Source organism: Hippocampus bargibanti, linkage group LG01 (assembly GCF_051943395.1).
Source record: "Hippocampus bargibanti isolate YZ-2025 linkage group LG01, ASM5194339v1, whole genome shotgun sequence".
Taxonomy (NCBI): domain Eukaryota; kingdom Metazoa; phylum Chordata; class Actinopteri; order Syngnathiformes; family Syngnathidae; genus Hippocampus; species Hippocampus bargibanti.
The window spans coordinates 18,522,225-18,548,862 of NC_142734.1; the positions used below are offsets into that span (position 1 = coordinate 18,522,225).

The 26,638-nt window shown below is 42.6% G+C and overlaps 2 protein-coding genes across 19 annotated transcripts in view; both read left to right on the forward strand.

The window, feature by feature from the left end:
• The first annotated feature begins 161 nt into the window (after positions 1 to 161).
• abi2b (abl interactor 2b) lies at positions 162 to 22,254 on the forward strand. Of its 18 annotated transcripts, none has more exons than XM_089001886.1 (12): positions 162 to 322; positions 4,951 to 5,118; positions 5,751 to 5,927; positions 7,941 to 7,958; positions 8,278 to 8,378; positions 11,192 to 11,338; positions 11,991 to 12,115; positions 12,290 to 12,490; positions 13,376 to 13,540; positions 17,597 to 17,680; positions 19,067 to 19,219; positions 20,481 to 22,254. In XM_089001886.1, the coding sequence occupies exons 1-12, from the start codon at positions 206 to 208 to the stop codon at positions 20,654 to 20,656; spliced, it is 1,632 nt and encodes a 543-aa protein (XP_088858012.1). In that variant the 5' UTR covers positions 162 to 205; the 3' UTR covers positions 20,657 to 22,254. The 18 variants fall into 18 exon arrangements, with proteins under 18 accessions (XP_088858012.1, XP_088858010.1, XP_088858038.1 ...); XM_089001884.1 differs by having other exon boundaries at positions 11,994 to 12,115; positions 19,034 to 19,219; XM_089001883.1 differs by having other exon boundaries at positions 163 to 322; positions 19,034 to 19,219.
• A 999-nt stretch (positions 22,255 to 23,253) lies between these two features.
• The window catches only part of LOC148903405 (collagen alpha-1(XVIII) chain-like), a 38,685-nt gene continuing 35,300 nt past the window's right edge, over positions 23,254 to 26,638 (forward strand). Inside the window, exon 1 of the mRNA XM_089002017.1 lies at positions 23,254 to 23,542. Within this exon, the coding sequence (XP_088858143.1) occupies positions 23,446 to 23,542 (97 nt within the window). The 5' untranslated portion in view covers positions 23,254 to 23,445. The remainder of the gene's footprint in view (positions 23,543 to 26,638) is intronic.

Genomic DNA, 26,638 nt, shown 5'->3' on the forward strand with positions numbered 1-26,638 from the left:
CAACATATTTAAAAGTACAACATTTACCGTATTATAAAGCAGTGTACATTCCTTGGGAATTTCTCCATTGTCAGACTAATTTATTCTTATTTTTCTTATCTGACTGTACTCTTGACATCCACCCAATGAGCCAGTGGTCCTTGCAGTGCCTCACGTAACCGTGGCGGCGCATGTGTCTCCATGCCGCCCTGCTAAAGATGTGAAAATGGCGGAGCTTCAAATGCTTTTGGAAGAGGAGATTCCAGCAGGTCGCAACGCTCTGTTGGATAGTTTCACTAATTTGGAAAGAGTCGCTGAATATTGCGAGAGCAACTATGTCCAGGTAAGCATTTTGGCGTATGAAAGCATGTTTTCTTGCTGGTTATTCACAGTATCCATAAACCCTGGGTAGCTGTTGCTAGTGCTTTCGACGAGATGCGGCGTTAGCCAGTTGGGATAAAAGCACAAAAATTCCCAAACAAACAAACCTTTAAAAAAACAACAACAATGCGGTGCTTTGTGAAACTCAGTCTCTTTCTCGTGTCACGACGCGTGCTTAAAGCATGCGGGCTCGAAATTGTCTGTCATTCCCACGATACAAACACCTTTGTGACTTCTACAGTCGCCGTGGGCTTCGCCTTAGCCAGATAGCTTTCAGCTGCCCCCATCAAACATCTACGTTTTAAAATGCGTTGATAATCAAGTGATTCGATTACTGGAATATCCAATGCAAATGCAAGCCGCTTGTGAATTGAGCGAGCGTGATCGAGGACGAGAAGCTTCATGAATCTCTGGTCATCTTTGCTCGACGCATGGAGTTAAAATAACCGTGACTGTCGACTGATTTATGATCTTGTGCCCAAACACTGCGACTCATTAGGGGCTCATCACCTTGCCTGTTCATTCAACAACTCTTATTAGACGAGCAAACAAGTTGGTACGACTGAGTCTGTGACGTTTCATTTTCATCCTTTTGTATAGAAATGTATTGTAACCCTCTCATGCTTTTGTTGATTGTGTCCCGCAGCTGTAATCTGAACTATGGAGCGCTTGGCAATTTATTGTAAAATAAAAGGGCCTTTGTCAGAGATTAGTATGTAACGACGAGGGGGGGGGGTCTGTTCAGAAGATTGGATTTTGAGAAGATTGGATTTTGTTTTAATACTACAAGAACAAGTCTGACAGGTGCCGATCAGACCCCCAAAAAAACACACACACACACACACACACACACACACACACACACACACACACACACACACACACACACACACACACACACACACACACACACACACACACACACACACACACACACACACACACCCCATAGCCTTCTAGGACTGCACAGTCAATGCAGTAACTTACTGCAATTGAAATTCCTTCTTGCCAACTATCCCTCAATGACAAAATCGTCATTGAAATTGTTTGGATTGTGTCATAGTTGAGTTCTGGCAGTTTCACAGACAAGTGGGCAACATTTCTTTTCACAACATACTATTGACAATGCTGCCCTTTGTGTCAGCAGGGAAATTGAAACCCTGCTTTCCTTGGATGTCTCTCCATTGTGGCCATGGGCACACCAGTTGCTTCCAAACATTCCATTAGCATTGTTGTCAGTCCAGTTCCATGATGTTTACCTTCCACTGTTCTTTTAAAGGAAATTTTTGTCCCCTGCTGTCACATCAGTCAGTTAGCAGGTTTTCGAGGACACTAATTTGCTGTGGCGAGCCCTTGAAGGGAAAAGCCGAAAGGAAAAGAAGAATTGTTTGAACCCAACATCTGTATCATTTAGGGTAGCAAACTGTGTGCAATAGCGCACAAGCCTGTTTCTGGGTGCTGTTTTAGTTACACCCCAAAAGCCAGGAAAAGAGAAATGGTGAAAAAATGGTGCATCTCTGCAATTGGGGTGCTGTTTTTAATCTTTGTACGTTTTCAGCAATATGTTCACCCGTATATATACAACAGGGAGTACTTCTTGTAACTGACAACTGATTAATGCAAACAGCGACTAGTCAGACACTTTTGAAAAGTGCTCAAAAGACTTTTAATAATAGCATTACAATATATCAATTTTCTGATCCGCTGTAGCCTCACAACGTTTTTTTGGGCATGCTGGAGCCATTACCAGTTGTCTTCGGGCAGTAGGTGGGGGACACCCTGAACCTGTTGCTATTCAATCCCAGCGCACAGAGACAAACAACCATCCGCACTCACACTGAGGGACAATTTAGACTGTTCCATTAACTTGCCATGCATGGTTTTGGAACAAGGTGCCCCGATGCAGTATTATATATATTAAGATACCGGTCAAGGTAATGATTTCTCACAATAATTAGAAAATACAAATATCAATATGGAACACTTAATTTCTTGAAATCTCTGCCTGTCTTTGCATTTTCAAACTATCACTTAAACGACAATCTTATCCGGCTTTCAAATGTTTACTGTAGAGTATTGATTCGGTCAAGTTCATTGTTGGTCTAGTGCAGGGGTGGGCAAACTTTTTGACTCGCGGGCCGCATTGGGTTCTAAAATTTGACAGAGGGGCCGGGCCAGGAGCATTTGGAGGGAGTGTTTGGGCCAGAAATACTAAGCCTAAAGCATTAAAGGACAACCGACGCTACCGGACAAGTTATGTCCATAATTTATAAAATCACTTCAAATGACTTCGACTGAGCATATTTTACAAAGATTCCACAGCATATAGCTATAGTTTAAGTTTTAAGACTTGCGCTGAATATTCAGGAAGTCTTGTTTTCGAGTTGATGGTGATCCCCATGTGACGTCACGTTTGGACCGCCCCTGACCGAGAAAGCGATACACAATGCATTTTGGGTACTTTGTTTGGTCTGAAAACTTCGTGTTGATCCGTGTTGATGGCGAAATTAGAAGGAAAACACATAAATAACGCCATGGTGAATCGTTGTGTGTTGCACCAAGACAACTATTTGATTTTCGCTGACACAAATTCCCAGCTGACAAATCAGCCCATTTCCAACGGAGCTTGGGCGCAATCTTCTGCATGTTCTGGGTGCTATATTGCTGTCATTGACGGCTCGAATTGATATGAGAGGACTCCTTGAATCAATTGCAAACATTTATGCTTTCCTCTTCAGAACTATTTGAATCATATTCATAACTGGATGAGTAAAGAGAAAGCATCTTCTCCGAATCTGAAGCCATTGTTTTGATTCTCGAGCAAGGCAAGACGTCTTGGCGTGACGTCACGAACAAGGGGGTGGGAGCTTCTGAAACTGGCCATTTCCGGATTCATTTTGAAGTCATTTTTATTGGTGTTTTTCATTTAACTAAAATATCAGCCTGCCTGATTTGGATATTTTAGATGCTATAAAACAAGGCTGACATCTGTCAGTGGGATACAAAAAAAAATGGTGCCGGTTGTCCTTTAAATGTAGTGTGTACAAAACTCATACCACAGTAAGAACACTACAACCCAATTTATTAACTGTCTTTCAAATGTGAAAAATATCCCTGATCAGTTAATAAATTTGTCTCAAGGAATATGGCGTTTACATACTATTTGGCAGATACTTGGAGGAGGAACTGGAAATAGATTAAAATACCATATGCACTGTGATTTATCAAGATTGCGTCTATTTTTAATACGTTTTCATTGAAGGGGCAAAAAAATAAATCAACATTTATTGAAAAATGGAATCACTTTCAACATTCAAAACATACTATTACACAACGAAATATTTAAGCTCAATAATACCTACTTGTGTTAAATTCCGCCAAATCATAGATTGTTTGTCCTGACCGCGCGCTCAACAAACTCTCCATTGACGCCCTCACCTTCACGCGCAAACAATCCACGTGTACCGTCGCCGAGCACACAGACATAGGCTACCTGCAATTGAAATTTGCATACTCGGCACGGCAGCCAATCAGAAGCCTGCTTCTTTCTTCCGGACTTTCGCAAGCGTTATAAAGTCGTGCAATTGCATGTCATTTTCCAAAATAGATGCCCAGAAGAAAGATTCAAAAGAAGCTAACAACATATGTCACGCTACAAAACGTAAATTTACATTAAACCGTGACTGTAAAGTTACGTGAGACTTATGAAAGGGGCTTAGTGGCTCATAGGAAACAATGCAAACGTTGAATTGTGCACCACAATGACAATCGACTACTGCAGCAAAATCTACAGCCTTGCACATTTACTGTGAATTAAGCAAGGTAGCATTTGTAGTAGATACATTCTTGATTTAAAAAAAACTTTATACTTTGTGACAATGTTTTTTAATGTGATTATTAGTCTCATTCGCTTCAAGTTGTGAAAAATGGGGCAGGCAACTTTTCAGTTATCTGCCCTGTTGTCCGCTAACTTTTTGTCATGAGTTTCAGACACTGTTTACTATAATTTGGGCAAGTTCGGCGGGCCGGATTAAAAAGCGGGCCGTAGTTTGCCCATCTCTGGTCTAGTGGTTAATAATAATAATACATTTTATTTCAAGCGCCTTTCAAAACACCCAAGGACACTTTACAATAAAAACAATAAAACAAAGCGCATAACAATAAAACCATAATTAAAATGATACATAATAAAATAGCAGAACTATACATTGAAAGCAATTTTAAACAAGTGGGTTTTGAGGTGAGCCTTGAAAATAGGGAGGGAGTCAATATTACGGATGTTGGGTGGAAGAGAATAATAATGTTAAAATGTCAGTATGTCTGCGTTGGTCTTCTGTGTGAGATTGCATGTTCTCTAGCGTCTTTTCACATTTAGTACATTTAGTTTGTGTGCCCATATCATTAGCGAAGTGCGTACCCTGTCTTTAACGCTGTCAGCTGCAAATGAGGCTACTGCTTGCATGCAATTCTAAACAAAAGCAGTAAAGAAAATGGATGTGCGTTGATACTAGTGTTTTATAGGTTCACTATCAATCAAATTGTATACATTAATTGAAATATGAAATGTTACATTTACATTGCCTCTTACAGTCTCCAGATAAGCATCGAGCGCTGGAAGAGACTAAGAACTACACAACTCAGTCCCTGGCTAGCGTGGCCTACCTAATCAACACTTTGGCCAACAATGTCCTGCAGATGCTGGACATCCAGGCCTCGCAGCTACGCCGCATGGAGTCTTCCATCAACCACATCTCTCAGGTGGGCGCTTGTTTTCTGCTTTGCAGATGTTTGTCTATGCAGAGAACCTCCATTGACCGTGGGTAAAATATCCCAAACCCATACACAATCGGAGAAACGCATCATCATATTGCCTCCTGTCCACTTGTGCAGGGCAATTAATTGAAAAAAAATAAAAAATAAATATATTGATTTTGGCACACGTTCAAAACATTATAATTGAATAAAAACGATTCATGTACCCAATGACACAGTGTGTGCGTACAACAAGATGTTGTGAAACTATCCTGAGTGCAACACAGCAAATGTGTGACATTATGTAGCTCTGCCCCTCCTGTCCAATGACACTTCAGTGAGTGCTTATTGTAAATCTAATCACATTTCTTTAAGAATTACATAAATTTAAATCCAAGCCATGCTTTGAAAATAAAGTCACTAGTGGTCATGCTAAAGTCAATCTCACCACCTTGCGAAAGGGAAATTGCAATTGATTTCTGGGTGTGATATTATGACACATAATGAATATTGATAGACAAACGCTGTTGGAGGAAAACAAGTGACAGCTCAATTTGATGTCTTTTAATCGAATATACCTTGCAGTAAGTGGGCATTTAGAGTTCAAACAATGTCATAAAATGTGTTCATGTACTCAGACGGTGGACATTCACAAAGAAAAGGTGGCCAGGCGGGAGATTGGCATCCTCACCACCAACAAGAACACATCCCGCACACACAAAATCATCGCCCCGGCCAATCAAGAGAGGCCTGTGCGCTACATCCGCAAGCCAATTGACTACAGCCTGTTAGATGACATGGGCCATGGAGTTAAGGTAAGGAGGAAGCACATGGTGGAGTATTGTTTTTCGTGTTTTTCAAACTAATACAGACACTCTTGACACCGCTACCATGTTCTGATCTGGACTTCATCAGACTAAGTAACTACCGTATTTTCAGGTGTATCAGGCGCACCCAAAAGCCTTGATTTTCTTCAAAAAAATGACCCTGCGCCTTATACGCAGGTGTGCCTTATAAGTGAAGTCATATTGAGCCACAACAGGTCTCGGACTAGTGTCAGCAGCCACCTACTCCATTTCCCCCTGAAAAAGTAGTGTGTAACGCCAGCCTCTACTGTAGCACTTTATAATCTGGTGTGCCTTATACAACATCCGAGTTATGACTGGGTTCCGTTCCGACAAAACAGTCGAAAGTCAAATAGTCGTAAGTCGAAAAGCATTAAAAATGGCCGACGCAAGGTTTATTTGACAGAATAGTATACGATGTCAATCTGTTGTTCTTAAAGAATTGTTTTATTGAATACAGTGGGACCTTGGCTTACGAACTTAATTGGTTCCCAGATGGAGTGTGTAAGGCGAAAAGTGTGTATCCCAAAAATTAATTTCCCATGGGAAACCATTAAATACTCATTTTCTAAGCCTTAAAACTACACAAAATATACCTTATTTTATGTACAATAAATGTGCATAGTATTATGATTAAAGAAATAAACTGTACTGTACAATAAAGTCATTTTATTTACCTTTGTGATTGACGTTAACGGCTTGATGGAATGGAGTGTCCTGTTTCCTCAGCATTAAACACTTGATGAGGAACATAGGCTTCTTTCACCATCTTGAGGAATGATCCCTTGTAGGTGCTTTTTCTGTGATAATTGTATCCAGTTCTTCATCAATTGTGATCTGTTTAGCTGGGTTGATAGCTTTTTGCATCAAGTGTACAGATGACTTGTGCGGGTTATTTGTGGAGCCTGATTGATGGGATATTTTAACCTTCCAGTCTACACTCTGCTTTTGTTGAAATGGGTCCAAATTTCACTGTTTTCTATCCATTTTCTCACCATTTCATTTGTTTTTTTTTTCACTTTTTTTGTTTCAAGCTCTGTCCTCTCCCTTTCGTGTGTGTGTTTCCTCACTCTCTGTCTGCCCGTCTCTTTAATGTTTAACCCCCCCCCCCCCCCCCCACTGCTGGCTTCTTGACCAATCACGTGGCTTTAACCGAAGACACCATTTTGTTTGTTGGAGAATGGCCTCACTCTCTCTCTGTTTGTAACCCCATCCCCCACTGCTGTGTTCTTGACCAATCACGTGGCTTTAACCGAAGACTGGGGGTGGGGAATAGAGGACAATAACAGTGGACACCATTTTCTTGTTAGGAGAACGGGCTCATTCGCGAACGACACATCACTTATTGTGGCAGCTCCGTGTGTATCCCGAAAAATAGTTTGTATGCAAAGGTAAAATTTTCATAAATGTAACGTTCGTAAACCAAAGAGTTCGTAAACCAAGGGGTTCGTAAACCGAGGTTTCACTGTACTATGATATTGGATTGGATTTACCTTTATTAGTCTCGCAGTGGAGAAATTTACAATACACAGCAGCAGTTATGAAAGGAATGAAAGTAGAATAAGATATACCAAACTGCTGACAGTTCAATTTTAAATCTTATAACTTTTAGTGTCATTTTTATCATTTTATATTTCGTATTATCGATTTTTATTACTGTGTCGTTCTGCTGACCCAAATACGCACGGCTTCCCACACATTACGCGCTGCCCCTTAAATTGCTCAATCGTCATTGATCATTTTAATGTGCTGCCCCCACCACCTCATTTTTTTTTAAATTCCATTCTTGCTTATTTATTTTTCACAGTGAGGATTTAAAATGCTTGTTTGAGATGTTTCGTTGCTCAAGTTTGTTCAGGCTTTTCCAAGAAAATCACTCTTGGACTCTTGTTTTCCTCTTTGTAATGGATACTAATCTGCTGATTTTCTTTCTCTTTGTTTCCCTCTCTGCTCACCTTATTTAATCTTTGAAACCAACTGTAGTGGTTGCAAAGGTTTAAGGTAAGATTTTTAAAGCGAGCCTCTTAGAGAAGGAAGATGTTATGATTTCTGAATGACACCTTTGCTGTTGTTGTCGTCGTTGGAAATTGCTGTGGAATTATTTTGATACCCTTTTTTAGGAGTAGTTGGTAATTTTTCCAAATTTAAATTCTTTTACCGAAATTTCATCAGTCAGTTGTACCAAGGAAAACAACAAGTTGTGATTTTAAATGGGTCCAAAATTTAAACTACTCCCTTAAATGGTCTTTTTGTTTTCTTTGTCAAATTGTCCTACCAAGACCAAGACGGCTGCCTTTTCATCACACTTTTCTGTCTTTAGGCCAGTGCTCAGAGCATGAAAGCTGGAGGTGGACTCCCTCGTACGAACCCACCAACACAGAAGCCGCCCAGCCCACCGATGAGTGGGAAAGGGACCCTTGGGTATGTCATCTCTTTGATTCTTCCGATAAACATGTATTTTCTTTGTGGTCCTTGCCTTGCAAGTGTACACAGATGGCAAGAAGTCAACGATTCATACAATCCACTCACTCACAGACTAAAGCAGAAACAAAACATGGTCGTGTGTTGCATTGTTTTGTGCGCACATTTGTACACTGTACAGTTATACCTCGGCTTATGAATGCTTTAGCTTTACGAACTGTTCGCCTTACAAATATTAAATTCGCGAGAATATTTTGGAATACAAACTACAGTAAAGTCTCGTTATATCGATATCGTTTATCTTGATAATACTGCTTATTACGACACTATTCTCATTTCCCGTGCACATTTCTAGTCTTTTTATGTATAATTAGTTCCGTTTAGTACGATTCGCGGTTTTTACGATAGTCCCGTTACTACGGTGCTCTTTTTCATCTCCCGCCGGCCATTTTGCTATGTTTATATCGATACACGCCATCGGTTGCGCCATTGGTCGACTTGGTCACGTGACCTGGTCACGTGACCAGCTCCCGTGTAGCAGAGCCATTTTCATTTTCAGACGCTAGCTCGTGTGTAACAGACGAGATTGAAGTGTTTGTTTTAAAAGGTAAAAATGGGAAGCAGATGAAGATTGATGACTTTTTTAAATTGCATACATAATACAGTAAGATGTAAGCGTTGCAGTTTTTCTGTTGTGTTATGTACATGCCCGCTGTACTGTATATTAATGCAATCGTTTTTTGCAACAATGTTTCTTGTTTTGTCTGCTGAAGTGTGATGATTTTGAAAATTACTGTACATTCCATACTGTGTATTAAAGGACAACCGATGTCACTTTTTATTCAAATGCAAAACACCAATAAAAATGACTTCACACCAAGACGTCTTGCATTGCTTGTGAATCCAAACAATGTCTTCAGATTCGGATACTAAGGTTTCTTGTTACACATCCAGTTATGAATATGATTCAAATACACTGTAGTTCTGAAGAGGAAAGCATACATGTTTGCAATCGATTAAAGAATTATATGTGCCATTTTGAGGCAACATTGGGGGAACATCTCTCACCCGAAAAAAATGGCGAGCTCATGGCCAGCTCAGTTTCTTATATGGCGCTTGGATGCCCTCTTTTGGCGGCTTTTGGTAATGCAGTTCGGCGCAGGACGGATATATCGACAGTACGGTTATATCGACATTTTTTTCTAACTCCCGAGAATATCGATATAACGAGACTTTACTGTAGTTACAAACTAGTTTTCGGCGGACGCACCAAACCTCTCAGCGGTGGATGAACACCAAACCAGCGGTGGTCGAACAGCGCCACAGTGGCTGGCGGACTAGTTTTCCACACCCCCATTGAGTGCAGATGTGGTTTGCTATCGAGTGGAATCCTTTTGCGATTATGGGACCGAAAAAGACCCCACCACAGGCTAGTGTTAAGCCTAAGAAGACATGAAGACAGAAAATTATGGTCGAGCAGAAGAAGGAGATCATCAAAAAACACGAACGAGGTGTGCGTTTGTGTGTCTTCGCGTCCCAGTACCAGTACGCTAAGTCGGCCATTGCTATGTGTGGCTAAGGGCGTTTGTGTGTTGTCTGAGCAACGGTCTCAGGCAATGGAAGAGGTTGAAAAACTTCTGTTGATTTGGATTAATGAAAAGCAGCGAGCAGGGGACCGTGTGAGTGAGGGTATTAACTTCACTCGGATATCATCTAGAGTCAACTACATCAACGACCATCACAAAGGTAAATAAAATTACTTTATTATTCAGTCCAGTGTATTTCTTTAATTACAATACAATAGCACATTTATTATACATAAAATAAGGTATATGTTGGGTAGTTTTAAGGCTTATTTAGTAGAAAATTACGTTTTATGGGGACCTGGGAATGGATTATTCAAATCTTTATTGTTTTTTATGGGAAATAAATGTTCATCAGATGAAGTTTTCGCCTTACCCACACTTTGTGGGAACCAATTAAGTTTGTAAGCTGAGGTATCACTGTACTTGTGTTTCGTCGGGCGCCGTACTTTGCCATTCGGAGTAAAATCTTTACCAGCAAGAGCTATTCATCCTGTTTTTGTTGTGTACGTTGGACTGCTGAGCGCGTCTCCAATCCCAAGGGGTGTGTTCTCCTGCAGCTGAAAAACTTGGTGTTTTTGTCCCTTTGAGGACATTTCTAATTCTCAGGCGCTGTCATTGTTGGTGTGTCTGCGAGTGGCCGATGTTAAGAATTCTCTGCTGGATTTGTGACTGACTGTGTTCCATCTGCTTCATGACTTTCTGCAGTGTGGTTTTGGTGTTTGTTTCTGCCAGAAGCATGGAATCGCTGCAACATCTCCATGACTGGGCCAGTCTTTGGCTAAAGGCTGAGAGCTTTTTTTTTAATTCCCCTTAGTTGAGTTTGTTTCCGGCTTGCCCGCATCTTCCCATTTTGCCATTACTACACTTTTTTACGTGAACTGCGAGATGTCCATTCTGCTGGAGTTCTTAGTTTTAGTGCCCCCATCCCTCGTTTAAATACGCTGTCACATGTATTTTTGGTTGTCTTTTCATTTTATGCTATCGATAGATAGATAGACTGACTCTTGATTCAGGCAGTGTAGTTTTTTTCTGCATTGGTCCTGCACAGCAGTTGCGACCTCTGGATTCGCCCCAGCCAGCCCCACTGTTCCACCTGTGATTTCCCGTTTTCTTTAAGTTTGCACTTTGTTTGTGTCCCGCTCTCCCCCTTCCCTTCCCCTACAATTTTCTGTGGATGCCCCTCCACCCCTTTCCTCCCCCCTCCCACAACTCCTGATCCTCTCACAGGAGACACTCCCCATATAGGACGCTCGAGCCGGTGCGTCCTCCCGTTGTCCCTAACGACTACGTCTCAAGCCCGACGCGCAACTTGGCGCACCCCCTGGCGAGCCCAGCACGCAGTGCATCTGTTAATCAGAGGAACCGCACGTACAGGTACCCCCTCCCCCTCCCAGCATGCCTCACTATTTGTGTAGAACACAGGCCCTGTTGAGCTTTCCCCTTCCCTTGTATTCGTCTCCTTTCCTACACTTCTACCTGACCCAGACCACTAAGTAGTCCTTATTTGGAGTCCTGATTTCAACCCCTGTCTCGTAATTATTCCACACATGGTGAATACCCAGACCAGCTTGTACTGGAATGAAAGCAATCTCAAAATACCAAGCAGCAGTACGACAAGGCGCTTGTGACTTATCCTCTCCGAGATGAAACCGTCATTCGAGACAATGGTTTGCTGGAGGATCATGAAAAACTCACCATCTGTTGCGCTGTGGCACAAGTGCAAGGACAATAAAGTAAAAGAGAGGTTTTTGAATGTTTTTAATTTTATCCATCCTCATCTCACTGCAACTCTGCTTTCTGCTATTTCAGCGCCCCATGTCTCGTCTTTGGTGTGCTGACGTTGCCGTGCGTCTTTTGCAAGGCTGCTTTCGATATCTGTGACATAATTGGCGCGTGTTTCTCCGTGATGCTTTGTGCTGTAATAAAAGTTCAAGCCGTAGTGACTTGAGCGGAAATCCGAATGCGGCGGCTTTGATGGCGATTGTCATTTGTGCGAGTCTTGACATCTTTGCTGACGTGCCACCAGCAGTGGGAGCAGCGGAGGCAGCCACCCCAGCAGCAGTCGCAGCAGTAGCCGGGAGAATAGCGGCAGTGGCAGTGTGGGGGTGCCCATTGCCGTTCCCACCCCAGCCCCACCCACTGCCTTCCCAGGTAACGACCTTTGCCTGCTCACAATTATTCTGATGAAACTGCACTCTTAAAATTAAAACTCAGATGAGAATGTGGATAATCCAGAAAGATTGTAGAACGTGCCTCCTCTCCTTCACCCTTCTTTTCTCCTCTTCCTCCTTTCACTCACCTAATCACATGATTAACACTCCCCAGCCCCTGCTCCATCCAACACAACTAAACCAACACCCAACACTGACACCACCCCTGGTCCCATAGCCCCTGTCATTGAAAGCCCCCCCCAGGCCACTAACCCACCTGCCGAGATCCCTCATGTACCCCCACCTCCTCCCCTGCTCCCCATCTCCACAGCCACCACTGGCGCAGGACCCGCCCCATATGGAAACGCCGCACAAGGTGAGTGTAACCCAATGTGGAAAGCCCGCCCCCCACCCCCCATCATCTCGGCTGAGTTTTGTGATGCATTCGCACTGTTTTGAAGCTGTGAATATGATCACAGCTCATTCAGGAAAAGTATTTGTCAAAGTTCTGAGGTATGTGTTGGAATTGCACGTCTGGTTAATGCTTCCTCTGTTCCCATGTTCACCATGTCTATTTCCAGCCTTCATACCACCCGTTTTGTCATATTACGCATGAGATTTCAACCTTTCTGTGCTTTTGCGAGTACTTTTTTTAAATCTTGTATTCCAAAGTGGAGCTTTGTCCGAGATGTTTGGACACTGTGAACAAAGGCTCGTACACAGGAAGATTGTCTTTTACTGCCGGCAGGGGACGTAGCCGTTAATGACTGATGCCGAACCACTGCAGCCCTCTGCCAAGATATTTATTGAGAGTATATGCAAATTTAAGTGAAACATGAGTAAATCATAGTCGTCTTGATTTGAATACCACGCCCCTGGACATCCCACTAAAATCTATAAAGCAACAGAACGCAGACATTTTAATGGGTTGTCTTTCCATGAACTGATAGATTTGTAACCTGGCTAATGAGTTGTTCGTGTGAAGGAGTTTACCAAGTCCTAAATTCCGCCCATTGCCAGATATCCTCCCTGAGGATGACAGTTTAACAGGCTTTGTCTGTTCATCTCAGATTGACCCCATATTTTCTGTGCTTCCATTGTGGGCATTGTGTTGGGCCAACTAAGCATACAACAGCATGAAACTTTAAAATATGATAACTAGAAATTCTGTCTATTCTCTATCATGCCTTCTTTCCAAAGCTCTCTGAAAGTGAGATGGTCAAACCCTCACTTACATGTCCTTTGCTGGCCCTTTCTGCAGGTGCGCCTCAATTCTACAGCATGAATCGCCTGGGGCAGCCACCCCAAAATGCCCATGTGGGAGGATCTCTGCCCTACCGCCGCCCCTCATCTGTCACCGGCCAGCCTAACGCCGCACCAAATCAGAACCAGCTCAACGGTGGACCACACTTTGCCCAGAATCAAAGTATAAACAATATTTTCTCATTTTTTATCTGTGTGTGTGCATTGTGAAACTCGAGTTGCTTTTTTTCAAGTTTTTGGGAAAGATGAGCTATAGCCATTGTTGTTGTTTTGAGACTCCGAACTATGATATACTGTGATAATATTACTCTCTGTCTACTTGGATGGTTTGCTTTTCATTTTCTTGATGTCTTGAATGGCATTGCATCCTTCTTGCCTCCATGCAGAGACACTGAATTAATATTTTCTCTATAATGGTTTATAATACCCGCAGGATGGCGAAAAAGCAATTCAGCAAGCGCAGTGCATTTCAACACACTTTGTATGTAATATAAAGGCACTAAAATGATTCAAAATCACACCAGTGATACTTGCATAATACCCCAGGCACAGTAATAATGGTCAGGTGAGATTTTGGGCTAATAACAAAGGCTCTTCTTCTTTTCCTTTCGGCTTTTCCCCTCAGGGGTCGCCACAGCGAATCAATGTCCTCCATCTATCCCGGTTTTGTGCATCCTCTTCTCTCACACCAGCTACCTTCATGTCCTCTTTGACCACATCCATAAACCTCCTCTTCGGTCTTCCTCTCGGTCTCCTGCCTGGCAGTTCAAGGCTCAGCATCCTTCTCCCGATATAGTCACTCTCTCTCCTCTGGACATGTCCAAACCATCTCAGTCTGGCCTCTCTGACTTTCTCTCCAAAGCCTCTAATATGAGTTGTCCCTCTAATGTACTCATGCCTGATCCTATCCAACCTGGTCACTCCCAAAGAAAACCTCAACATCTTCAGCTCTGCTACCTCCAGCTCTGCTTCCTGTCTTTTCTTCAGTGGCACTGTCTCCAGTCCAAACATCATGGCTGGTCTGACCACGGTTTTATACACTTTTCCTTTCATCCTAGCTGAAACCCTTCTATCACACATCACACCTGACATTTTTCTCCAGCCGCTCCAGCCTGCCTGGACACGCTTCTTCTTCCTCTTTTCCACACTCTCCATTGCTTTGGACAGTTGACCCAAAGTACTTAAAATCCTCCACCTTCTTTATCTCTTCTCCCTGTAGCATCACTCTTGCACTTGGATCCCTCTCATTCACACACATATATTCCGTCTTGCTGCGACTGATCTTCATTCCTCTCCTTTCCAGGGCATATCTCCACATCTCTAATTTATCCGCCACCTGTTCCTCGTTCTCGCTACAGATCACAATGTCATCTGCAAACATCATGGTCCAAGGAGATTGTTGTCTAATATCGTCTGTCAGCCTGTCCATCACCATAGCAAACAAGAAGGGGCTCAGAGCTGACCCCTGGTGGAGTCCCACCTCCACCTTGAATTCCTCAGTCATACCGACAGCACACCTCACAACTGTCTTACAGTCATGATACATGTCTTGTACCGCTCTAACATACTTTTCCGTCACTCCAGACTTCCTCATGCAATGCCACAGCTCTTCTCTGGGCACCCTGTCGTACGCTTTCTCCAGATCTACAAAGACACAATGCAATTCCTTCTGACCTTCTCTGTACTTCTCTATCAGCATTCTTAAAGCAAACACTGCATCTGTCGTATTCTTTTTTTTGGCATGAAGCCATACTGCTGCTCACAAATATTCACTTCTGCTCTTAGTCGTGCTTCAACTACTCTTTCCCAGAGTTTCATTGTATGGCTCATCAACTTTATTCCTCTGTAATTAGTACAACCCTGCACATCTCCTTTGTTCTTAAAAATGGGCACGAGTACACTTTGTCTCCATTCTTCAGGCATCTGTTCACCATCTAAGATCTTGTTGAATAAACCAGTCAGGAACACCACCGCCACCTCTCCAAGACACTTCCATACCTCGATTGGTAAATCATCAGGCCCAAGTGCCTTTCCACCCTTCATCCTCTTCAGCGCCCTCCTCACTTCATCCTTGCTAATGCTTGCTACGTCTTGGTCCACAACAGTCACGTCTTCTACTCTTTGTTCCTTCTCATTTTCCTTGTTCATCAATTCTTCAAAGTACTCTTTCCATCTTGCCATCACACTACTGGCACCTGTTAATACATTGTCATCTCTATCCTTAATTACCAGAACCTGCTGCAGGTCCTTACCATCTTTGTCTCTCTGTCTCGCCAGCCTGTAAAGATCAGTCTCGCCTTCCTTGCTGTCCAGCCGAGCATACAAGTCATCATAGGCCTCTTGTTTGGCCTTTGCCACCTTTACTTTAACCGTGCGCTGCATCTCCTTGTACTGCTGTCTACTCTCGTCCGTCCTCTCACTGTCCCACTTCTTCTTTGCTAACCTCTTTCTCTGTATACACTCCTGCACCTCCCCATTCCACCACCAAGTCTCCTTATCTACCTTTCTTCCACTCGATACACCAAGTACTTTCCGACCTTTGTCTCTGATTATGTTCACTGTAGTTTGCCAGTCATCTGGAAGGACCTCTTGCCCACCCAGTGCTTGTCGTACCTCCTTCCTAAATGCCATGCAACACTCTTCCTTTTTCAACTTCCACCATTTTGTCCTCACTTCAGCCTTCATCTTCCTCACTGCCAGCGTCATCCTACACTCTCACCAACCACTACTTTGCAGTCACTGATTTCCTTTAGATGGTGCCTTTGACACAAAATGTAGTCTACCTGTGTACTTCTGCCTCCACTCTTATAGGTCACCCTATGTTCCCGTCGCTTCTGAAAGAAAGTATTCACAATAGCCATTTGCATTCTCTTAGCAAAGTCAACCACCATCTGTCCTTCAGTGTTCCTCATCTGGAGTCCAAACCTGCCCATCACCTCCTCATCATCTTTGTTTCCTGCGCCAACATGTCCATTGAAGTCTCCACCAATTACAACCCTCTCACTTCTCGGGATGTTCTGTATGACTTCATCAAAGTCCAACCAAAATTTCTCCTTCTCCGCCAGCTCACATCCTACTTGTGGGGCATACCCACAAACAACATTGAACATCACGCCTTCAATTTCTAGCTTCAGACTCATCATTCTATCTGATACTCTTTTTACTTCTAAGACATTCCTAACAAACTCCTCTTTTAAGATAACCCCAACACCATTTCTCTTTCTGTTTTCACCATGATAGAACAACTTAAACCCTGACCCTAAGCTTTTAGCCTTGCTCCCTTTCCACCTGGTCTCCTGGACACACAGTATGTCTACCTTCCTTCTCTCATCATGTCAACCAGCTCTCTACCTTTACCTGTCATTGTTCCTACATTCAAAGTTCTATACTCTTGGCGTTCCATTTCTCTCTTTTCCTCCGGGCACACCTCCCTCCTCTCCTTCTTCGACCAACAGTAGTCCATTTTCCACTGGCACCCTGAAGGTCAACAGTACCAACGGCGGCCGTTGTTAACCCGGGCCTCGACCGATCCGATATGGGATTCATAGGTTTGATTCGCATATTTGTTTTGGCAATTTTTTTTACGTCGGATGCCCTTCCTGACACAACCCTCTGTATTTATCCGGGCTTGGGACCGGCACAATAAGACACTGGCTTGTGCCCCCTTGTGGCTACATTGGGCTAATAAAGGCTACATTACAAAAATTGGCTATATTTAAATTGTGAATCTGTGGGCCAACATCCCGGTAGTCGAGTGGTTAGCACACCGGCTTCACAGTGCAGAGGTCGCCGTTCGCGTCCCGGTCCGGCCTCCCTGTGTGAAGTTTGTATGTTCTCCCCGGACCTGCGTGGGTTTTCTCCGGGTCCTCCGGTTTCCTCCCACACTCCAAAAACATGCATGGCAGGCAGATTGACCACTCCAAATTGTCCCTAGGTGTGAGTGTGAGAGTGACTGTTGTACGTCTTTGTGTGCCCTGCGATTGGCTGGCAACCAATTCAGGGTGTCCCCCGCCTCGTGCCCGAAGACAGCTGAGATAGGCTCCAGCAACCCCCGCGATCCTAATGAGGAATAAGCGGTACGGAAAATGAGATGAGATGAGAGAGATGGGCCAACATGTCAGATATTCATTAAAAAAATAATACAATTATTTGAAATGACCCAATGGTTTTCTGATCATGCCCCCTTCTCTGTATATGAACCTTGTTTTGGCAATTGCAGGCCCACTTGCGCCCCCTCCCCCATCCATGCAGATAACTCCTCAACTGCCCCTGATGGGCTTTGTGGCCCGAGTTCAGGAGACCAGTAAGTGGTTTGAGAACCTTCTGCATGACCTCCATCTTTATGCACGTCATGTGTGTCAACATCTGCTGTTGTGGGGATTTTTAGTCTCTAAGTAAATGTTTTGTCGCAGTCTCTGGAATGTGTCGTGACTGAGGAACTACATTTTCCACTAACCGCGTCTGTTGTATTCAGACTTGCTTGAAATCAGCATGGCCTCTAGGTGTCATCCTTGCTCACTTGTTTTCGCTTTTATAGAATTCCTGATGAAACAGCCCCTTTTCCACAACGCATAGTCTACCTGCCTTGTCACAGATGCGTTTCCGCTGTCAGGATTTGCTACTATGGGATACTACAACATCTGATTTGTAATAACTGCTCAATTGGGCTGTTCAGATACACTAGGCTACACGTATAAGTATTATGATACTGTATCAACTGCTACTGGTTGTTCATTGAGCATGTTCCCTATTGTTGCAACTCTGTTTGAAGAGGGATATTTGAGTCTATAGTTTGAACAGAAAAGGGATTGTTTTTTTGTTTGTTTCTAAATAGGGAAATAGTTAGCAAAAGAGTCTTGAATACAATTTGTGTAATTCTGCAGCATCTATACATGCGAATGCTGTCACTTTATTTTAAAAGGTTAAATGAAAGTTTTCTTGTGCAATCTACAAAAGTCACTAATGCTGTCATGGCACACTCGCCTGGCTTGTGAGCGCTCTGCGTGGGCTGTTTCCACTCATTGACAATGTGGCTGTGAATGGTTGGTTGTCGTCTGCCCTCTGCCTGAAGTCAGCTGGAAAAGGATCCAGCACCACTTGTGACCCTATTTAGGATAAGCAGTGTTGAAAATGGATGGATGGGTGGATGTTCTCTCTGCCTCATTGACCTCATGAAGTCTTTTGAAGTTGTTTTTCCTTTGTTGGAGCGCTTTTGTGAAATTATGATTTTCAACTTTTACTTTTACAACATTCTATTCATTCTATTCTATTGTTGCTTGTGGGTTTTGCTGTGACTGGTACCACTTGAAATTAGTCCTCTTTTCTATTGTAAAATGGACGACTGCGAACTCGGGCATATGGAGGAAACTGTAATTGTCAAGGGGAAAAAATGAGTAGATTGGGTGTCGAGGAAAATGGGCTAAAGAGTGCCCTTTGGCAGTGTTTGTGTTTGTTCGATATGTAATTAAAAGCATGTTTCATTGATTGACCAATAAGAATCTGACCCTTTTGATCCATGTGTGTCCTTTTCCTGGTAGGACAAAACAGCATGCAATCCTCCTCTCCTTTAATGCATGAGAATGACCTTCTCATGTCTATTCTTTGTTATGGTAGTGTGCTTCCACTTTTTAATTCATTTCATTTTTCTCCAAACCAGTCTCTGACGTCCCACCCCCACCGCCCCTTGCAGACGAGCCAGTCTTTGAGGACGCGACGCCTCCTCCTCCCCCGCCGGAGGAGTATGAGGATGATGAGGAAGAAGAAGAGTCCGCTGTGGTGGAGTATAGCGATCCGTATGCAGAGGAGGACCCGCCCTGGGCGCCACGCAGCTACCTGGAAAAAGGTTGGCTCAAACTACATGTGTTCTTTCGGTGCTTTCCAAACTTTTATTTGGATATGGTTGCATTCGAAAAATATCATTACACATGAAGAAAGTCACAAAAGGTAGATATTCTGTAAGAGTCATGACCTGGTCTCCATTTACTCTCAAATATATTTGAGTGTGACAATTTAGAACGCTCAATCATTCCGCTGTGCATGTTTTTGGAGTGTAGGTGGAAACCCACGCAGGCCCAGTGAGAACATGCACAGGGTGGCCGTAGCAAAATTCATCCAGTTATACCTCGGCACCGTGAGATTGACACGCTAACCACAGGACAAAATACATTTGTAAGAAATAATCATAAGACCAATTAACACACAGTTTTTAATGAATCAATTTTAGCCTTTTGTATATAATATAGTCACTCTATTTCACGTGTCCAGCATGGTAGGTACCTGTCCCACCCGCAATTAGTAAAATCCATATATAATTGATGCCTACTCAATTACATTCGAGAATATTATTAAATTTTCTTAACCCAAAGTTAAAAAAAAAGATAAGCATTTAAAATATGCTTTGGGGTGGTGGGGTATTGAAAACATATTTTAAAAGAATGTAAAACAAAAACTAAGTGTGCTGGACTGCAAGTATGCAGGGTTTGATTGTATAGACATTCTATTGCCTGCAGAATGAGCTTGCACTTCATCTTAAAAAAACACAATACTGTTTGAGCCATAGAGGGTCTTGCCCCTTCTTCAAAATAAACTTCTCTCCATTGGAGTGCAGTAAGCCATGAAATACTCCTTTTGTAAACTAAGAATACCACATGGAATAATTATTTTGTCCAAAAATGGATGAATGTTGGTCTGTACAGGGCATAAAAAAGGTTAGGGTGATGTGTTAAAAGTATTTTACCAAAGTAGTATGTTTCAATACAATAATTAATAAGGACGACAAGAAAGTTTCAGTTGGTCTTATTGGACAACAGGCACAATTTAATGTAAACACTACAGTATATAATATATTTAAAGCTTATATTGGACATTATAAAATTCCTTAGCTTTGACAATGGGAAGTTTCATACGCCAAAATGTGTTCCGAAAAACATATAAAACATGGGTAAGTGAGGTACAGTGAAGACAAACATCCATCCCAGTGAGCTCAGAACTTTGATAAGCGAAAGCTAATTTTCTGCGGTACACCTGATGATCGCTGGCTTAACTTCCTGCTAACGTAAAAGGCTTGACAATAAGGTGATTGTCCTCCTCGGCCTGTCCCACAGTGGTGGCCATATACGACTACAGTCGCGACAAAGAAGACGAGCTGTCCTTCCAAGAGGGCGCCATCATCTACGTGATCAAGAAGAACGACGACGGCTGGTACGAGGGTGTGATGAACGGAACCACGGGCCTTTTCCCAGGCAACTACGTCGAATCCATCATGCACTACGCTGATTGAGAAACACCCCTCGCCCCTCCTCTGTGCACGGAGAGAACAAGAGAGAAGCTGTCTCGGGGGAAGAGGAGGGAGCCAAGGGTTTAAGGTCAAAGACTGAAAAGACAAGAGCATGATCACCTCCGGGATGGGATGCTGAGGAGAGCTGACACCCAGTCATTTCCTCCACTGTAACAACCACTACTTTTTCCTTCCATGGTTCTTTTTGACCGGCGGTTGATTTGAAGAGTTTGTGTTACACAACGAGGCATTTTCTTTGAATTTCTTCAGTCAAAATGCCCTCCCTTATTTTAGTGTTAAAATATTCATTTGGAATCTGGTGTCCGGGCAAAAGTAAGAGCGGGAAGGGAATGTCTTCACAGTCCAGAGGCATTATTCAGAAAAATTCTCCTTGGACAACCATGGAAACATGCAACAAGTGTTTTTTTTTTTCCACTTGTTGTGGGTGGGGCTCATGTTGGAGTGCTGCACCAACAGTCATGATAAGCACATCCGGTGTCTTGGCGTGACACATGGCTACACTGAGGCGGGTCACTCAAAGGCAGAAAATGTCTATAATCCTTTTACGTTTACACTAATGGACAGTCACGTGACCTTCCAAAGAAATGAGGATGATTAAAATCCTCTGTTGCACAATGCGCGGCCTCTCTGGTGAATGACAAGTTGATCTCAAGGTCAACCTCTTGCTTGGAGCTGCTCAGTCGCAGTGTTGTTAAGCGGTTCGGATGATGTATTTTATTATTTTTGGGGGGTTTTTACTTCTTGAAAAAGATTTGCGAAGTAGCACGTTTCTTCTTGAAGGAAAAAATGGCTCTGTGGTGGCAATTTATGTCTTAGCGTCATTTTTAGATATGGTGTGAATCCACCCCTCCCCCCCGCCCCCCACTCACCAGTGATGATGCATTTCGGTCATTTTGAAGACACTCGTGCCATATTGAGATGTGTATTGCAGTTGGATAGAGTGGGATGGCTTTCTCCTCTCCACTTTTTCAAATTGTTTTCATGAAAAAAGGACATTTGTAGTGAAGCGATGTAGATGAAGAACTAATATTCAAGTGACGTATGTCCTTCGAACCAGATGTATTGAGTATGAAAAGACAGCTGTTGTGTTCAAATGGTTTTGACCGTTACAACGGATACCTCTGTGAGCAGCAGTTTGAAGGGTGTATCATAAATACGCTTCGCAGTGTCCAATTTAAGCGTGGCCTCAGTACTTAAGCCAGAGACTTTATTTTCTATATTAAAAAATATATATGCCAGTGGGTCTTTACGTGAGTCTTGCATGCCATAATTATCTGTGCTTTCCCCAAACCCCACATGGCAAGATGAGACATTCTAAAAGGAAACCGTTGTGACCCACCTCATCCAAAGATACTGTTGTTCTTCCCTTGGAGCTCACATCCAAGGTCTTTATTTCTGACCTGCAGTGGAGCAGGGAGGAATCGGGTTTGGGATAAGGGAGACAGCAAGGGAAGGAGACCATGATGGGCGGTCCAGTCCACAGTCCATAATGCCATTTGTTGCACATTTGAAGTTGATTTGCAAGAGTCTCATATTTGTAAAATCCAGAGAACAAAAACAATAAAATGTAAGGATTGAAATGCACCAAGTTCTCTTTGTCTTTAAGATTTAGAATCACAGGTTTATTTGTCAATCCTCCACGTTAGGTTCTTTGCTCGGACAAAGCAAACGCACGCAGAGCACATTGATGGATTGTGCCTATACACAATTCTGGCAGCGAGAAGAGAGGTGGGATTTGAATGTCATTTTATGTTGAGGCCCCGAGGTGGAAACCCATAGCAATGAAAAGTGGTCTTAACGTGTGCTGACAGGGTCCTGACACTCAAGATGAGGAGCAGGAACTAAAAGGCATACAGTATTTGTGTTCTTTACCTCTTACAGAGGACATGTTACAACAGTCTGCTGCTCTGACCGTCATTTGCCTTCTACCCCACACTCACTTGAAAAGATGTCTAGCAAGGAAGCACAACCATCAATTACCTGCCGCCTTATTTTGCTTGTTAAAGTTCACTGGCGAGTTTGCCGGAACTCAAATGGAGAAGACGTCAGCGCCCCCCCCCCCCCCCCCATACCCCCCCAGCTTTCTCTCCTGAGCTTTTCACTCTGGAAAGAATGCAGCCATACTTTGCTTTTAGACAGGTGGAAGACGTGTCTGAACAATGAACACACGCAGTCAAGCGTATGGAAAATGCTCACGTTTTGGATCCTCAGCTTCTTTATTGGCTTATTAAAAACAACTGCAAGTTGTACTGTTGTACTTCATATTATTGTATGCTGGTGAAAATTGCATTCAAATGATTACTGTTACGAGATATACGGTATATATTTGTGCAAAAAAACACTGAAGCTTTCACTGCATTCAAAAGTTGCAAATGCACCAAAAAAGTTACAATGTAAAGGTTTTTGCGATACGGGTATATTCGCGCCGCTTATCAGGAACTGACTTGCAAATTGAAAGTCTACTTTCCATTGAGGTTCAAGCGGTGCATTTGCAAAGGCTTCCGCTGGCCTTTTAGACACTTACTTTGAAAAGCGCTGCAAAGGAAGTTGTCATACGACTCTAGCTTGGCATTGGTGTGTGGTTCGGAGCGCAACCTGCATGGGTGGACGCAGAGCTGGGGGAAAGCTGTGCTCTCTGTGATTTATTTCTCCCCAGACACCGCTCAACAGTCAATCTGGGATGACCGGGCGTCTTCCCTCAGATTTCTGACAGGAGATCTTTATTCGCTTTGGGGGAGGGGTGAAACCCTACAATTGAAGAGGACGCAAAAATGTGTGGATGCAACAGGTGGTTGACCCAACAGACCTGCTTCAGCATCATCATCATCCTGCTGTTGGGGCTTCAGAGGATACACACCCAGTACTCAGGTAACATTCATTTACATGCACGACATTTCTTTCCTTCGGCAAAACAATTACATCCAGTAAACACATGAGTCCAGTGTGCATGTGTGTCTGTGTGTAGAGAAGATAAAAAGTTCTTTTTTTCAGTATTCACTACACAGAGAATTAAGTATGCTATGAATTGAACTTTTAGAGTTCTGATTTGAACAGTAAATGAAAATTCACCAATAGACAAAGTAATTTAATTATGGGATTGGGTAGAAATTGACCTGTTGGAGTTATTTTTTTAGTACAAGTATAGAGTTTAACTTTTGGAATTGAACTACTAAAAGAAATACTGTATAAAGGGGGTAGACTGTGTGTGTGTGTGTGTGTGTGTGTGTGTGTGTGTGTGTGTGTGTGTGTGTGTGTGTGTGTGTGTGTGTGTGCGTGTGTGCGTGTGTGTGTTTGTGTGTGTGTGTGTGCGCTCGCGCGCGCGCGTGTGTGACTTGTGAAAAGCTCCAAGCACCCGCTTTATCATTTCAATCACACCTTGTTTACTTTGCTCAAATGCAATTCAAACAGGGTCCACATCTAATCCAGCACGAATCTGCAACGCTTTGGTACCTGTGCATGTGGGCGTATGTGTGTGCCCGTGTACACTCCACTCAAGAGTGTTCTTGTTCCAGATGTTCTGTGCATCATCACTTTGGATTTCGGTAAAGAACCAATACAGCTGGACGTTTCAACAGGGATTTATTTGCAGGTTGGGATATGCGGTCTTCTTAGATTTTCCCCCCTCGGGGGCTTTTTGTTCTTCCCAGCAGGAAGACAGATGCTCATGAACACAATCAGAAGCACATGCACAAACTCAGACGCACATGCACGCAATCAGACACACACACACACGCACATCAGTCTCTCTCACAGTTGGTGTGCATGTTTAGTTTATATACCTTTTGAAAAGCATTCTGGGACATGTGGGAGCTTGAAGGGTGGCGGTAAATTTGAGGTTGGCGAGGCCAACGTCGTCGGAAACTGCAACTCTTACTCAATCAACTTTATTGATAGCGATGTGTTGTGCCATTTGAGTATTACAGGCAAAGAGCTGAATGAAGCAGAGTGATGAGCACTCACTTTAGGTTGAAAGGCTGCTTTGTTCTCCATCTTCCAGTTTGTCTTATCACTTATGCCATCTCAACGGGCTCCTCACAAGCTGTTTTGTGAGACTGTTTTCCAGCTGCAGTTCTGGGAAAGGTAGTGGTTGCCTTCAGCTGCTGGCCTCTTTCAAATCTTTCTTATTGAATGCCTGTTATGTTGACTTATCAGAGAGAAACCAATGTCCTCCTCCACTCAGGTCATTTCCAGGCTCTTCCCCATCTGGGTTCTGGATTTCATTGACTCTTCTCTGTTGTGATGTCAGGTGGTCTTGGCGCATCCTCATTTTCTTCTTGTTTTCTTCTCATAATATACTCATATTTCAGTTGCAGCACTGCTTATGCTGTCTTGCTAGCATTTTGTCATCTTCAAAATTATCGAATCTTATTTCTGTCATGGACAACCATGACCTTTTTTCTAAAGAATAACACAGTCGTTGCTGTTTGCAGGTTAGTTTGAGTGAATAGCACTTAACATTGTTGAACCACCAGTCTCCCTGCCAAGGTTGTGCCTTAGTTTGACACATCTGACTTGGGCCTCTGACATTGCTTATTTTAAATCGACAGAAAAACAGATGATTATATGGCACACTGCGCGTGTGCGCGCGTATTTGTGTGTATATCTATCTAGCCATCCCGATCTCTGTGTCAAAGTCAGCATTATTGTCAAATATGCTAATATGCATGACATACAGCACAGATGAAATTACTGTCCTCTCGGACCCAGCATGCAAGGCAGCATGCAATTATAATGACTTTAACAAACATGAAAACGCCAATTTGCCATAATATAATATGTGTAATAATATGTGTTGCGCTCTCCATTATGGTAAGGAAGATACAGTGTTGTGGGATCCAGAAAAAAAAAACACAAGACAAGCAGTGGGATACGTCATGACTCAACCGTGGTTTACTTCGAATGCCCAGATGTAATGCAGACGTATGCGCACAAAACTTTCCTGTCCAACCATGTAAATCGGTCCGACACGAAACACTGACCGAAGCAAACCTTCCTTCATTAAATAAACATTTTCGATATATCATTTGTATATATATATATATATATATATATATATATAATGTATATATATGTATATATATGTGTGTATATATATATATATGTATATATATATATATATATACACACAATATATATATATATGTATATATATATATACACACAATATATATATATATATATATAGATATATGTGTGTGTGTGTGTGTGTGTGTGTGTGTGTGTGTGTGTGTGTGTGTGTGTGTGTGTGTGTGTGTGTGTGTGTATATATATATATATATATATATATATATATATATATGTAAGTATATATATATGTATATACAGTAAAGTCTCGTTATATCGATATCGGATATATCGATAGTCCCGGTTATATCGATACTATTTCTATGCACGCACGGAGAAAATTACATGCAAACAGGGTCGGATATATCGATAGTCCCGGTTATATCGATATTTTTCGGATATCGATATAACGAGACTTTACTGTATATATATATATATATATATATATATATATATAACGATTTAATTGAAGCAGTTGGTGATGTCATTAGAAATTACATTAAAAAGGAGATCGGTGCAGCCCCATTTGTTGCTGTAGAAGTAGACGAGATTGTCATTCTCAGCACTGAAAACATACAGTCGGAACAGGACTGATCAAGGACGACTTTCTTCACTGGCAGTGATCTCCGTTGAGACAGAGAGACTTTTAAAACTGAAGAAAGATAAGGAAGGCTTCTACAAAGAAGTTATCGATGCCTTTCTTCAGAAGGAGCGGCGCATGGACTAAAGGTAACACGATAAAAACGTTTTTTTAAATTATTTTTTTCTATGCTACAGTTTGTATATATAAAGAATGCTGACATGAAATTGTAAACAAAGTACGTTAACCGTTGCCAATCAAATGGTGAACAAACTACTCTGTAGAGTTCATATGTTTCTAAATCTGACTATGATGACGTC

Coding starts and splice junctions, on each gene's coding strand:
- abi2b (XM_089001883.1), top strand. CDS start 206: ATGGCGGAGCTTCAAATGCTTTTGGAAGAGGAGATTCCAGCAGGTCGC. Junction 8,379..11,191: donor AGTGGGAAAGGGACCCTTGG/GTATGTCATCTC, acceptor ATCCTCTCACAG/GAGACACTCCCCATATAGGA. Junction 17,681..19,033: donor GGCCCGAGTTCAGGAGACCA/GTAAGTGGTTTG, acceptor TCTCCAAACCAG/TCTCTGACGTCCCACCCCCA.